Raw genomic sequence first — 16,535 nt, 5'->3', positions numbered from 1 at the left:
AAGAACTCGCTTGATGATGTCATGCGGCGTCATTAAAATTTTGCAGCGCGTTAGGGTGTCTGTGCTGTGAGTGAAGTGAGTGTACTGTGAGTACATGGAAATAAACTCATTCATCTGGTGGTGAGGAGGACTTCGCATAAAGTGGAGGAAAGAGGAATCAAATCATAAGGCTCTCCAACTGCATGCAGAAATAAATATAATAAATCACTCATCGGTAAACTATCAAAATTATTGCTTTTTTAATGTCACGATAGTATAGTTTCCTTCATCAAAGAAAACGAAAGGCATTGATTGCTATTCCTTCCTCACCATTAGAGTATTTATAATATACAAATTATTTGATTTTAGAAATCCCAGTTCTGACAAATGGCATTGGCCAATTTTAACCGCATTTGAAAAAGTCCAGATTGGCGCCCATGCGATGCCACTCCACGTGACGTCACAGGGACCTAGTTTCTATACGAGTGGATATGAGTTTTACATTGTCTGAGATTACCAAATTCATGTATGAGGCACAGAGCTCAGGGAAACATGTCTTAATAATCACTTATTAAAACTGCCTGAGGTCGGAAAGTTTCCTTCGTTTGATAGGGGAATAATAATCCTTCTTTAAGCCAAGCGCTACCTGCTAGCAGGGTACTCTACTACCTGCTAGCATCCTGCGTCGTATCAGCGCTCAAAGCCTCGTCCAAAGGTCACCTCACTTGGCGGCAGTGGGAACCAGAACGAAGTCACACGGAGTTTTCCCAGCACTCATACTTAGCCGTCGCGTTTTCGCGCGCTTGAAAATTTTCACTTTTCATTTAATCGGTAAAAATTGATATTGTCATTTAAAAATCTAAAAGCATGAAAAACGTACTCCAGGAGTAATAATATTTCGATTTAGGTAATAAAAAAAAGGAAACCACCCTATTTGCGAATCTAAAGTGCCTGACTCCTGGCAGCCAAAAATCGAAGGAATGTTAACGTGGTCTCGTGAATGAAACTATTTGAGTGCATGTTAGTATCGTGATTATTTGGCGAAGGCGAAGTCTCCCGGAAGGTTGCGATTGATTTTATTTGTATTTTATGAGTAGGCTATCAAGGCATGCGCTCTCATAAATAAATTTCGACTGAAACACATTTTAATGGACTATAGTTTCACATAAACAGCATTCGTTACGCGTAGCCACCTTTCCCCTCCTATAAAGTCCACTTTTAGGACTTCATACGAAGACAATCCTGTACAAGGCCAGGATCCGGCCACTTCTAACCTATGATTATCCAGCCTGGTATTCCATAGCCAATACACATTTACATAAACTCATCGTCAACCAGAAGAAAACATTAGGACAATCACGAGCGCTCCCTGTTTCGTCCGCGACACGTATACACACGTAAACCTCAAGATCAAAAGACTGACACAATGCCTAAATGGCATTGCGAAATCATTCAAACATTCATTAAAGAAAACACAAAACACTCTACTACCACCACTCTGGAGTTACCATGACATTTTTTAAACAACAGATCCAAAAATGCAATAACAAGTCCCACACATTGATGCACAAAGAATAGCCACTTTAAAAAATAAACGCCCCACCTCACTTAAAAGTTAAACACCAATTATCAGCAACGGCTGAACATCGCAGCAATAACTGGTTAAGCAGTTATCAAATATGGAGTTGCTAAGCAATTTCGGGAACTGTATAAGGTTGAGCTGTGCCTCACTCTACGCTATCGGTCGAGCAGCTTGGCGGGTGGTGAAATCCTCCGCCAAAAGGAAATGGCCTCCGGTCAGTAGGGGCCTATCAATGGTGGTGGCAAATGGGCCCAAACCTATATAAAGGAATGCTTGTTCGCGAGCGGTGGGCATTATTTTGCAAGAGCTCTTGTCGAGTGTTTGGCCGTGAGGAGAGCTGCTCCCGGGAGGAGACCAAAGGCACCTTTTTTCTTGACCACCGATACCTCTTGCTGCCATGGTAACATCCCTATTTCCTACCTCACCTTTTTCTCCCGAGTCTTTATATAGGTATCGTCACCACCACAGTTCAGTAAGGTGATTTGTTTGGTTAATCTACCGCTTTTGTTTGTTATTAGATTTTTTGATACAATGTTCAACCGTGTCTTTTAATTTTTTGAGCGTTACACTCTTCCGCATACCTCCGGGCCTCCAAGTACGTTTCAAGGCCATCAACAACATAAATGTGGCACATGGAACGGAGGTCGTGCTTACTGAGCCATTGTCGGAGAAATAAACTCAACTTGGCCGCTATCTGGCGAGGACAAATTTCAAATTACTGCGTGAAACCAGTCATATTGGACTTGTGACGTCAACGCCTCGTTCGGTAAAACCCATCCTTAAGATCGCTCTGAGAAGATGCCTTGTTGTTGGTGTAACTGGCTAACTCGGCTGACTGGCAATCGGGAGATTCGGGTTCGAATCTTAGTTAAGCAAAATATGTTTTCTTGGCGAACTTCATTCTTTGGCGTTTATTACGTTGCACCCTTGGGCGTGACGGCATTATAAGTTAATTGTTTCACGCGGTGCTTTTAATCACATGAATTCTCCTGTTGAATTTGTCTCTTTGGAACCCATACCCGTCGATAGATACTCCTGTTAGAGGAGCTTCCCGAACTTATCCCGCATGTAACTAATTACTTGATCGAAATTGAACAATTTGGTGCCTTCGTTCACATACTTATAGCCTAGACAAATATGCTATACATACCCAAAGACCTCAGTAACGGAGGCCATCGCTAAATTTCGATGAGTAAAAACAAGTGAGCACGTAATTCATGGAATGCGATGTGGTATACGTCTATAAAACGGGCAAATAACGTCTAAAATGAGCTTTTTCACCCGGTTTAACAACAGAAAAAATCAACCGGAAAGCCTCCGGTCATGAGCTAGGCCAAGGTGTTGTGAGCTGGTTCTCCCCGAGGTACTTCCTGTGTCAACTCCTCCCCTCCGTCCCCAGCAACCCTTTCTCTCGACCGTTTCCCTTGACGACCTCTGTCAACTGCGGGAATCTGTGAGGATGCCAAAACGACCGAGTGGGAATGGGGGCGGAGCGGGGAAAGGGGGGACGGGGTGGGGTGTGGGTTGAGGTCGATGACGTGGAAATTGGAGGGGTAGAGGGCGCCATTCATAGAACTCCTCTCTCCCTATAAATCATTTCCCAGTTTGCCCGTCTCATTGGTGACGGCCTCTCAGAGAGCCCATTACCACGCGGAGGCATTTTTGTGTTGCTCCTCCGACCAAAGGAAAATGTCTTGAGCTGCCCGTGACAACCTGACCAGTCAATAATGCCGAAAATGGTCGTAGGGACGATTGAAATCGTGTGGTCGCAAATTTTTGCAAAGTGGTGTGGACGTACCTCATAAGCTAAAGCCCCTTGGGGGTTAAGCGATTTGGAAAATGAAAACCCACTTGCCCTGATGGCTGAGCTGGAAATCCGTGAAACGTTCGCCATCGAAAGATATGAGCTGATTGAGGTACATCTACCTCTACGAGATACTGTGCAATACCCAACTACCAGGTAGTACACGTAAAACAAAAAGTAAGCGTTATAAGAGATTCATGAATTTCCGAAACCATTACTTTTCACACAGTTCCCTCACACTAGCGGCATACTCCAAGAGTTTTGACGATATAACAACGTAAAAGTAAGCTGTTTCCGCTTCTTCAAGAAAGCAAGAACTGTCGAAGTACTTTTTTGTGATTTGGTGCGCATTTAAAGTAGAGAGTAAACTGGTTGCTCACTGGCAGTGCCGAAGGGGCGTACTCACCTCAACCAGTCAGGCAGCATTACAAAGAAAAAGGTTACTGTGGCATATGTACTGTTGTCGTCTGTAGTGTTGTTAGTGATAAGGAGAAGCTTAGACTCTAAATAGTAGTTCAGAACAAAAATATAATAGCACTTATTTTCTTTTTTCTTTTTGAAACAATTTTTAAGTGTTAACAATTGATTTTTCATAATTCTTAATTTTAAAATTTGTGATTTTATTATATACTTATATATTTTTCTTGTATTTGCTATTTATCTTATCTATTTTATACAGCAAGATCACAAATGCGATATACAAATGAATTGGCAAAAAATTGCAAAATAAACCTGTGATTTGAAGGAGGCTAAAATATAGGAGGAAAATCTCATAGACAAGTGATTTGGAGAGGTAGTGTGTATGTAGTTAGGACACTTGGGTCGTAGTCCCATAAATCTGTAAGTGTTGTATTACCTGTGCCCTGTGCCCAACGTGGACTTCAATTTGCTTATTAAATGGGAGGCAAAATCATTCATGGAAGAGAATTTATGAGCAGCTCTGACATATTTAATACTCGTAATAATGTTTGCTAATGTCAAGGAGATAACGGAGAGATTTCTTTTGGAATGATTATAATTTTCTACGAATTGTTTTGTCTTTTACGAATATATAGTATTGGAACCGAGTCCCTTCACACTCTTCCGGCCAGCTGATTCGGTTGAAATACACCGACGCGTTTTTACGTTTTGATGGCTTTGTTTGCCGTCTTTGGCGTATGCAATCCATTTATTCTTTGACCCCCATGTGATCCTGTGAGTGTCCGGCGTAGTTGGAAATAGAACGAATTATCTGCGAGATCTTTCCTTCGTACCGTAATCTGGCTGTTAACAAGATCATATTCATTCACCGTCTCTTTTACTACTAATATTAACTCAAAATATAGTTTCCTCCGAGTGTTTAGTGAGTGGAGAAGTGGCCTGTTCAGTAGCTGCTTTAGTCGTTCTTACTGTCTCCTTAGTGCTTTTGTTTGGCTCGGCGTGCACCCATGGATTCATCAGGTAATCTATTGGCGTAGGTGGAACCAAAACGATCCGCCCACTCGTTTTGGGGTAGTTGCGCGGACGGCTGCCTTCATTTGTCAACTCGTTCACGCTCATCGCGAACACATCCCACGGCACAGTCGCTAGGGGGAGGGAAGGTTAGACTGTGAGTCTGTGGCATTTTCCGCCGCGACGATATGATTCAGGTTCATAGCATTCATTCCATAAATGTATTTTCAAAAAAACCTTGGCATGCAACATCATTTGATGCGATATGGTAAAGTTTTGGTCACTAGTTTGAGTACTGGTCGATTATTCTGTTTGTCAATTTTCTCTTATTAATGCAATTTGAAGGGGAAACGACGACATCGTTATTTAAAGAATAATTATTTTACTTACGCTGAATGATAATCATGTTTCATAGTGCGGTCAAGTCCTAAGTTAAATACTATTTATATTAGCGAAATAATAATTACTATCCTATTTCTCAATTTATATTCCTGATTTGTCAAAAAATGTATAGTTCGGTATTATATAAGTTCTTTACAAGCATAAATGAGCGTCTTTAAACTAATGTATGCTTAAATGTGGGTATTCAAATATAATCTTAAAAAAATGTGCATTCTTTCGTTAAATCACTAATAAGACCTCAATATTCACTCCATAACGGTCCAGCTGCCGGTGAGTATATGTACGTTTTCAGCGGTTTTGATGTTGCCTTTAATGAGCGCTAAGGGGACAAATGACACAACATGTTTAGGGGACTTGTCATCTTAAGGCTGGATGGCGATATTTGGTGGAACTTGGTAACAGGAAACATGATAAAAGATACACTTTTGTAGGTTCCACAGAAGTTTATTTCACCGACCCAGGTTTCCACATTACACTATGTCATTTTCAAAGGTAATTGACATTGTGTAACGCGGAAACCTGGGTAGGTTAAGAAAACTTCTTTGGAACATACAACAGTGTATCTTTTATTAGGGGTCTAAGTAATAATTAATAGTATTACCTTTCCAGCTCAAATGAAAGAGAAGTCGAAATACAGGGTACTATAATCTGTTCATTTTATCTCTGCGGGTGAGCTGGTGTGGTCAAAGCCAGTGGAGATGAGGGGAGGGATAGTTGCTCGACATGTGACTTTGCCTTAGCCAATCAGCAAACAGTAGGCGTGGCCTCAGTGAGTAGCTCTCAGACCTCCGCCGAGTGAATATCGTGAATCTGCTCATGGAACAGTGTTGCCAAACCTCACGCGTTCTCCTTGCATGTGACTAAGTATGCCTTCTACCAACGGTGCCTCATTCAGCCCGGTAGCTGACAATGTCACGGGCATCTGTGAAAGGATTTTCCCCAATGCCTTTCAAATGAGTTGATAATTTTTCTCGGCGCCGCGGCGGGGCCAAAATACCTGTGGCCACCAAAAGACTCACATGTTTTCAGTGACAAAGTAGGGCGTCTATGTACATTTGGCAACGTTATGTTCGCTCCGCCTCTCTCTCTCTCGGTACTACCCCTACCCTATCAGCAAAGCCGTCCGAGAGTGTCCGTGCTCGCACGAAAGCTCGCCCGCAGATATAAAGTGAATAGACTATAGTGATCGATTGCAATGCAGAATAATCAAGAAATGTGAAACCGAAGCATGAATAACGCGATTTTTTCAGGCTGACAATCGATATAGTGCAATTAGAGGAAATCTTATTTTCCATGGAGATGACGTTTATTTCGTTTTCTTGAGCGCTTTCTATAAAGAAGCGTCCACTGTCGACTGTATCTTTGGGGAGGTAGGGGGGGCCGTCGCTTTTCTTGGAAACGTGGGAGGGGAAAGAGGGGAAGGGGGACGAGAGTGGGGAGGAGAGAGTCGCGCAAGAAGTGAATGAAACGAAAAACTCTCAAAGAAAAAAATGAAAATCGCGGCTAAGCGGATTTATTTCCCTCTTCTTCTTTCCGGCGTGCGATGACTAGTCAACACTGAATGGGGCCGGCGGTGAGAGCTTTGTGACTTTTGCGCTAGCACTCAACACTTCTCTCCATTAATGAATCTTTTTCCCTATTTTTAAACGTCATTTTCCCATCCTTTTGATTTCTATTTCCATCGGATGGCAAAGGATTCAAATGGTCGATTTTCCTGTTGCGAAAAAATCCCCTCTTTTTTCTTTTCGTTCCAAAATCCTACCATAATTATATAAATTAAAACTCTGCACGTATTCCATTATTTTCCTTTTCATTCCAATTTTATTAGAGTAACATAGAAATTCTGTGTGGATTCCTACGACTAATTGGCTTCTCAAAAATCTCCTTTTTGAATTTGAAACTTGATGAAAGATACAGTTTCTTGCGTAATTCGGTGGAGATCTTTCATATTCATCTTATCGAAAGCAATTGCCTATTTCCACAGATTAATATTTCAATTGACCCAAGCTTCGGCTCATGATGTCATTTTCAAGGACCTTGAAATTGGAATTATTGGCCCACTCCGAACCTGTGTATTTTGAAGTAAATTAGAGTGGAAAAAAGACAAGTAATTTCATTTTTCAGGTCGTTTCAAAATGACTAGCGGTGTTTTAACGCTTTAAAATAATAATTCCACCTAACTTGAAGCTATAAATGACAAATGAAATGAAACAGAAACTCAAAACGGTTTGTTTGCTGGCAATAGCACGCACGTGCACTCAATTTTTCGGCCGCCATCCGTTGTAAAGCGCTAGCAGCAAATATGGCGACCAGTGTGCATGATGCTTTTGGGTTTTTTACAGTTTTGCAAAGACAGAGTGTGTTGTTACTGTGCAACGTGCATGCCACTTTATAGTCTGTATACCGTAGGGTGGGGCATGGGCGCGCCAGCTACCTTGAGTCACTCCGCAAGCCGCAAGCACCGGGGGAGGAAAGGACCGACCATAAAAGTCTATGGGACCGACTCAGGTAGCCGGCGGGCCCGCGCGCCACCCTACGGTATACAGACTATTTCATATTTTTCATATTTCATTAATTAACGGGCCAAGGCCCAATTATAAAGCATAAAATTCTTTATAAAATGCCATAAAATATCATAATAGTGACAATAATATACAGATTGTAATAGTTAATTAAGTAGTATTAGGTAACATCTTGTCTGGTATTCCTTTCAGGTACCTCATTATAGAAGGTAAGGAATCAAAAACTAGGTCCTTTTTGAGACATAAATTGCCGTCACGCATTATTTGCTGTAATGGGGAAAAGTAGGCTTAGTTGCGTGAGTGATGGCTATTGTCAAAAAGAGGGTCACATCTAGTGGAGTAAGAAGGAACTTTCATGAGTATTTCTCTTAATAAGTTCGGTTGTGTCTCCACAGGCGATGATACCACCCATGCCTCCACTACCAGCTGATCTCCCCGGATTATCTAACGATTAGATCGTTGGATTATTCTTCCTCATAGGATAATCCTCCAAGTTGTTAGAATAGCAATGGCTGATGCCTGGTTTCGCTGATGGTAGGACCCGCCCGCCTTTGTGACGGTGCGGGATTCCTCGTCCCTTCCCTTCCTTACCTATCCCGTCCCAGGAGGCGTCATCGGGCTCCTATCGCGGCGGCGCCTCCTTCCTTTCTCCTTCCTGTCCTCCCCCTTCTGGGTGCAGAGGTGAAAAGCTCGCGCTTACAGACCCTTCCCCCGGGAGTGTATCCTCGCCAGCCCGCCCCAGGGTTCCGTTCCAGTTGACCTTCCCGGATTAAGGAACAGGATTGAAGCAGCTGTTGCAAAAATTACTCGAGAGACATTAATCAACGCTTGGGAGGAGCTAGTATATCGTGTTGCTGTAAGGCGAATGGTGCTCGCATTGTTAGATATTATGTAAAACTGTTTGAGTTGCTATTTCGTTTGATGTGTAGCTGTAAGTTTAATGTAATGAATATAGGAAACCTCGATATTATTTTTAAACACCCGTTATTAAGTGGAACTTAATTCTACGATATATTACTCTATTGACTCATAGTTGCTCCAGTTGGTGGTACTTCGTGACCTTTGCATTACTAACGTTGTCATTATTAATACGAAAGCGTAGGTATTTAATGCATTTATTTTGCATTCATTGAATTGGTTATATATCACTTTAATGGCTTCATAAAGGGATTATGACGAATAGCGACATATTAATTCAAGAATGAGTTTTTCTAGAGAAATAATATCTAATATTTTCCTGTTTTTGGTAGCATAAGGGATTTTTCGAAATTAATCCGATAGGTATCGATGCAGAATGTTCATTTTAAGATACAAATAAGCTTGGGTTTAATGTTTTTCTTTCACGGAAACTTAGAAGAAAGAATAGCATGTTCTGGAAAAGAGGGCAAACTGCGACAAGTTGCATTTGGCAGCATTAGAAAAGTCTAAATGAAGTGGACATTCACAAACGGCTTTGAGGTAAGAGTGGCCGGAATGTCGTACAAGGCTCCCAGCTTAGCTGTGTGGAAACACGATTTAAGAACTTAAAATTCTCCTTGTACATAAGTTCCACCTGGAATATTTATTAATTATTCATATGTATTATAGTTTCGATACCGGTATATCTGTACCTTGAAAATGATTTCCCTTTGTCCCTTAAGTTATTTTTAAGGTTTTAATTCAGAAAAGAGAAGAAAGAGACGGTTGCATTCTGGGTCACAAGGACTATTTGTAGAAAGAAAAAGAGGGAATACATAAGCTATTTTAACTAATGAAAAGTAGAGGATATAAGGAGATTGAAGGATAAAGCTTCATGAATACACCATTAAGAGAAGACAGCTTCATGATTATTAATGTGGTTATGGAGTTGCACATGCAAATCATTCATGAAACTCACCAATGGAAATAGGGATTTTCTCGATGGAAAATCTATTAATACCATTCTAAAATTTCGTTTACCAATCTTTCCAGAGTGTCAAGGTTTGTTTGATTCGTGCGCCTACGCCATTGCTGTCTTTATCCGTCCGCCGTGGTGTAAACGTTAGCAAGATTACGAAGGTTCGTGCCAAGAAATTCGTCTATCGCTGAGTTGGTGTGCTGCTAACAGTGATGACGACATCTCTTATTCGCCAATGGGATCTAGTTAGACGTTATGGCTCACGAGAGATTACTCATAACATGACCGTAGAGGCGAATAAGCCTTAATTCTGATGAATTTTAATTGCTCGGGTTACCGTCTGTGTACATTTAATTACCACCCTTATTATTTAACTTCGTTAGGCGGCACTGGTAGTTTTAGAAGGTGCGTACTTTCTCCATCGACATTCAGCCATCATGGCGCCAATAGCCTGTTGGAAAACTCTAAAAGAGCCATCTATGATGCAATGCGACAGAAACCTATTAGATCAAACTTCAGCCCATAGCTTTCTTCAAGTGAATTACAACGTTATCGTTTATTGCAATATATAGTATAATGCAATTAACCTTATGAATATGTATTTAATGTATTAAAAGGCGTTTGTATTATGAAATCCTGTTTAGTTGGATTCATATGTAGAAGTTTCGCAACGCCGCATGTTGGCGCTGACACGTTTAGTTTTAACTCGCATGTTAGTTCGAATGGTGAGGGCGGACTTCACTTTAAACTAAGCCATAGGCGAGGGAATTTTTGTGGTGCATGAAATTGTGGTGGGATACAGTGCTTGAATACTCTCAAGTTTAATAATTTATGCATGCACTTGTGTGTATAATTTCCTATATTTTCACCTTTAGTCTACTTGGCGTTTAAGTTCTATTCAGGGAATTGCCTAGTATTACTTCAAATCGCTTTCCCAGAAGTGCTTATGTAATACCAGAACGTTCCCTGAGTGTGTGTTGAACACATTTACTTCACGTAATTGATCTCATAAGAAGCAAGTAATTTTAAGCACCTGTGTGGTCATTAATGTATCTTTGACCCCGAAAATGTATTTGAGCTATCCTGATGCTCATACTTTCTCTTATTCTCTTCTCACGTAATAGAGGATCAAGTTTCACCCTCCCTCATGAGAATATTAACTTTACATCGGTGTTTATTTCCCCAATTATTCTTAAAATGAAATCATAATCGAGGAGAGGTCGTAAAACAGTATTAGTGTAATGGAACATTCTAATGAGCGCTGGGTATGACACTTTTATCTCATCAGTTAATTTAAAAACCGTGAATCAAGCAAGGTTTTATTTATTTTTTCAGATGAACCGCTGGGAAATATGCCGATAGGTGATGGGGAATAAAAGTATCGTTTTAGATTTTATAAATTCATATTTTACCATTTTAAATCCCCTTACTTGAAAGCATATTTTTCACAATTTCTGAAGAATGCAAACTCATCAGAATGCAAAACAAAGAGCAAAACTATGAGAAATCGTTTGCCTGGATAACTACTTAAATATACAACGTGCGATTTTAGAATGGAACGTAGTATTTCCTGAACGCTAATTGAGAGACCCGAGTTCGATTCCTCATCGTTTTAACTAGTTTCATCGTTTGGTATACATGTTTTTTCAAGCGCTCAGGCGGTTGAGCTTTGGCAGTAGCGATTGGTGGAAAGTGACCAATCGTTACTTGAGTATCCGTTATTCACCCGAATCAGAGAAATTGATACTTTGACTCGATAAAACCCAAATGTGAATACTCGTTAGAATACGTAATCGTAAAATAGATGAGGAAAACCGGATGGTTAACGATGCCAGTTAAGTTGCAGTTAAGATAATATAGGTGTAACGAAACGTAACCAATTTTCGTTTACATTCATATGTTAAATCGAATTTTAATGCAAAAAGCAGTTCTCGGAATTAATGAAAAGAAAATATTCATAGATAATGGAAAATTATTTGTATGAAGTAACCTAATGCAATCCACACAATATTTTAGTGACATCCAGAAATTCATAAAAAAAGTATTAGAATATTAAAATTTTTATCTGAGTGAACGTAATTTGGTTAACTGATTGTGAAAGACTAATGACAAAGATTGAGGGAGAAGCTCCTCAATATAGGTAACCAAGATTATTGATGAAACTTGAAAGTAAACGTATACTTGTCTCAAATCAACTGATTTCGACTTCACTCAGTGGAACGAGGTAATGTTCATGATACGTTTCCATGGAGTACTTAGGGATCATTCTGGGAGCCTCCCTTTCCATCAAGCACCTCTCTCTTCACTCACAATAACGCATTCTCCCTTTCATTCTATCTATAAATTATATTCTTTTCCTTCCTCTCCCTTTTTTACCTAACATTATACTCTCCAGCACTGCTGTCAACATCCCCTCCCCGCTAAGTGCTCGCTGCATACAGTCCCTCTGTCTCCTCCGCATCTCACTTAGAAGCTCCCTCTCCTCGCCCACCAAGTCCAGCACTTCGTCGTTCCTCCTCATGTCTGTCCACTTCACCTTTTCCATTCTTCGCCATACCCACATCTCGAACGCCTCCATTCTTCTCTCGTCCTCCTTCCTAAGTGTCCACGTAGTAGACAGCATTACATTATTTGTGGAACAGTATCTACATCCACATCTACATAATGCCCCGCAAGCCGCCTAAAAGGCGTGTGGCAGGGGGTGTTAGGACACCAGCCGTTTACAGCTAAAAAAAAAACGAAGTGCTCTAACGAAGTTGGGACTAGCGTTTATTAAATTCCTTTATGGTTCGGGGGAAAAACGAATTCCCATATCTATCCGTTCGACAGAGCATCTCTCTTAATTTATCGCTTCTATCGGACCTGGAAATATAGTGTGGCTCTAATATTATGTTCTCTGTGTCGCTTTTAAAGATATCCATTCTCAATTGTTCAAGCAATGTAAGCCTAGCGCGCAGCCTCCGAGTCTCCAGCGGCTCCCAGCCTAATTCGCTTAACAGCTGGGTAACGCTGTCTGTACGCCCGTAGCAGTTTTTGACCGAACGCGCAGCCTTCCTTAGTATTTTATTCAATTCGCGGATTAAGTCTTTCTGCACCGTATCCCATTTTCTCGCTGCATATTCAAGGTGCGGTCGGACGAGAGCGAAATAGCACCTTTCTTTTACTTTCTTATCCGAAAATCTTCCCATAATACGCTTGATGAATCCTAATTTCTTCAGGGCTATGCCGCAAATATTCTTTATATGTGTTCCCCACCTGCGGTTCGAGGTTATCGTAACTCCCAGGTACTTCACTTCGTCTGTTGCCTTTATGCTAATACCATCCACTGCGTGAACATGGTTTCTGGTGACTTATCGAGTACCTGGTGACTAATCGAAAGTAACGTTTACTCCGCGGTTAAAGAACGGTTATTTCAGGTTATTTAAAAGTACTTGGAAAGCCCATCACTGGTCGGCAGGATATACTATTCCGGTCGCTGCTCTACCATCCCGTAATCTTCGCCTTTATCTCTCTCAAAAGCACTCCTTTTCCCGCCCGAGTGTAAGTAGGGACTGGGGAGTTCCTGTGCGCATGCGCAATCAGTCTTTTCGGTCCGCTCTTGGCTCGCGCTTGAGCCAAGACACAAGTGAACGGATAGCGGGGGCCATGTGCTTTCTTTCCTTGGCGCAGAACGACTCTCTTAGCCCTTCCCACACCCGCTAAACATGTAAACAAACGGAGGAAGGGGCAGTCTGTTGACTCCACTCCTTTGTGACGCATTTTATAGCAACCATGTCTATTGCAGTTAATTCGCCCTCTACGTTCCGTTGGTCGTTAATGCCAACTTGTATTCCTAGGAACTGAAAACTCTTCGGTTGCTATCTTAGTGGTCACTGCCTAGAAAGCTTACAAAATTAAATTCGTAGTCTCACAGTGTTCCAAAGCTTCAAGTATAATTATTAAAGAGCAGATTTCAATCTCTAGGGTAGATATTAGTAGCAAAAAATAGTTGGTGACGAAACAATGGTTAATCCCATCGATGATGCAATGATTCCCTATTTTTTTAAGTAATACAGCCCATTTTATTGGTACTATTCCCATTTTAATGTAAACTACGGACTTAATATAAATATATAGGAGCATAAATGTATGATAAAGCTGAGAATAATTAGCATTATACTACAAAAAGTATTTTTAGGAGAGATAACATTGGTTTTTTATAATTCCATGCTTCAAGAACCCAGAATCTGTTCTCAACTGGACTGAAATTATTAAATAGGAATCATGGCTAACTGGAAGAGTGGTAGCGCACTTTTGCAGATTTAGCACACTCAATGTTAAAAAAACAGACATATTTTCATCGTTTTGTTTTTTAGGAATTAATCATTTATGGTTTCTTACAATATGTATACCCAGAAATAGAAAAAGTGGCGTGGGAAGAAGAAGTAGTCACTCATTATCATTATATAAGTTACGATATTACCAATATATCGAGGAGAACACATAAACGAAATGTTTGTGGCAGATCCCGGAAGAAGCTAGCAGTGGTACGGCGTGTTTTGTGGGATGAATATCGGATAAAAAATATGCTAATCCGCGCTCTTCCGACTGCAGCTTGAATATGCTGCGAGCATTTTGGAGCATATGGGCTTAATTCATGAATAAATAAAAATATGAAAGAAAGCTGCTCGAATTTTCAAAAATTATAGTGGGGGCACAGAAAGCGTTATACGAATGTGAAACGAATTATGCTGGGAGCCACTAGAGACTCGAAGGCTGCGCGCTAGGTTTAGATTGATTGAGAAATTGAGAATTTTTTTCCGAGCGACAAAGAGAACATCATTTTAAGACTCTGCTATCTTTGCAGGTCCGACAGAAACGATAAATTAGGAGAGATATTTTGCCAAAATGATAGGCATGGGAATTCGTTTTTTCCCCGAACAATAAAGGACTACAATTATTTCTAGGTGGACATTCCAGCCTCGTATTTAACTGGGACTGTTAATTTCTTGCCTTCCTCACATATTGCGTATCCCGGTAATGATTACGATAAGGAACTTGTGAAAGCAATGGAAGTCGGGACCACGTGGTTAAGGGGGGTTGACACTGGGTGTAACACATGGGTCTCGTGTGTTTACACACATGCGATCCTTTGTTTACTTCGTCATGCAAGCGGTTGGCTCTGACATCAGCGTGGACTCTTGACGTCACGCTGTTTATATTTACACCTGTGGATCCTTTATATGATATGGGTTGCGCATGTGCAGAACGCCTCCGCGCACGAAACTATCTGACGTCAAGCGGACACAAGCCGCGAGACGCAAGTGGTCCAGGCCAGGCTGCTCAGCATTCCTCATGAAAATGTTTTGATGTTCAGATGCGAATATATTGTATAAACAACGCATCTACTGTTATTCCAGAAGCTGCAACTTATGTAATAGGTATAATTTATAGTCTATAGGTAAATCGTAGCCTTAGAAGCTTCAAATGATAAGATATTTTACCGGAATGTAAATGTACTGCTACTGCGGAAGTGAGCCTTTAAAGTGAGCCCAGAGTCCTCTGGGTTGTTGATACTACACTACATAGTCGAGTCGTCGCATTCTACCATCTTTGTTCTCTGCACTTGTTGTTTACATTGAGAAAGTGAATGTGGCTGGCAGTTGCTCGCTAAGATTTTCCGTTATTTGTAGGAGAAATACGGCACAATAGGTTGTAGTTCGGCTCTTAATTGCTCCATTAGCACCAAAGACCCTATGAGGGAGTAGTGTAGAGAACTGCCATCCAGAGGACTCTGAGTAGGTCGTTATTCGCGCGCCGTAGGTGGCTACTTATTGAAGTTCCAAGCAATATCCGTATTTGAGTAAATTTGTGACGTCATAAAAATTTGAGCCCACATTCGGAAATACAGGAATATCTTCGTGTTGCTGCAACGAAAGGGGATAACAACAAAAGAGGATCGGCATGCGCGGGTCATCACTCACCGATGGTGGTGTAGACGGTGAGCGCGTACATGAGGGCCGCCGCGAACGTCCACTGTGGCCTCCCTCCCCCGGAACTGGGGCCCTCCACGGCCCCTAAAAGGGCCCACTCTGCCGCCGCGTCCCTCCTCACTTCAGCCACGAGCGCCTCCTGATGCGACAGTATCCTCTGCGCCACCCCCGCGCGCCATCGTGACTCCTCCAGGACGTTGTGCTTGGCCGTGAGCGACCAGAGGGCGTCGGCGGCGAGGCGACGGCGCCGCGCCGCCCGGCGGACCGCCGCCGACGCGGCGTCTGACGCCGGTCCCCCCTCCACGCGGAGGAACAGCGCCGCGCCGAAGAGAGTGTAGGCGAGGATGAGGGCACAGACGCCGGCGTGCGAGAAGAGGAAGGCCAGGGCGCGGCGAACGGCGTCGCAGGAGCGGCGCAGGAGAGAGGGCCGCGGACGGCGGGCCGCCACCGATGAGTTGGAGGCGGCGGCGGCGGCTGCGGAAGGATGCGCAGCCCACCACGCGGCGGCGGCCGCTCCTTCTTCCTCGTCTTCATCCATGAGTGCGGGCGGCGGAGAGAAGTTGGAGCGCGGTTGGTCCCACGCCCGCCTCACGTATGAAGTGTGCATCTGGGGTGGGGGGGAGGCGCAAGGGGTGGGGGGAAGAGGGGGTGGGAAGGGAAGGGAGAAGGGGGAGGAGGGAGGAGAGGGTTATGCGGGACAGCCACCCGCACGGTTGAGTTGAGAGAGGGGGGTGGGGGAGCACGTGGTGAAGGATATGGAAAGGGGTGGGGCGGCGGGGGAAGGAGGAGGAGGAGGGATGACTGGACTTTCGCTGGAGCGGAGGAAGGATAACGAGGCAGAGAGAGAGAGAGAAAGAAATCGGTTGAAATATAATTTCACACTATCCTGGAGTATCTAACTGATAAAGTTTTCTCGAGCTTCATAACAGGTATCTAAAGCCAACGTTTCTGTGGTAATGTCGTCATG

At 42.4% G+C, this 16,535-nt stretch overlaps 1 protein-coding gene across 1 annotated transcript in view; it reads right to left on the bottom strand.

Annotated features, from left to right (window-relative positions):
• The window catches only part of LOC124156551, a 500,021-nt gene extending 483,888 nt beyond the window's left edge, over positions 1-16,133 (bottom strand). The window contains exon 1 of the mRNA XM_046531159.1: positions 15,560-16,133. Coding sequence (XP_046387115.1) covers positions 15,560-16,106 — 547 coding nt within the window. The 5' untranslated portion in view covers positions 16,107-16,133. The remainder of the gene's footprint in view (positions 1-15,559) is intronic.
• Positions 16,134-16,535: the final 402 nt, after the last annotated feature.

This window comes from Ischnura elegans, chromosome 3 (genome assembly GCF_921293095.1).
Source record: "Ischnura elegans chromosome 3, ioIscEleg1.1, whole genome shotgun sequence".
In the NCBI taxonomy this organism is placed as follows: domain Eukaryota; kingdom Metazoa; phylum Arthropoda; class Insecta; order Odonata; family Coenagrionidae; genus Ischnura; species Ischnura elegans.
The sequence above is the reverse complement of the archived record's forward strand: the minus strand, read 5'-3'. Positions and strand labels throughout refer to the sequence as shown.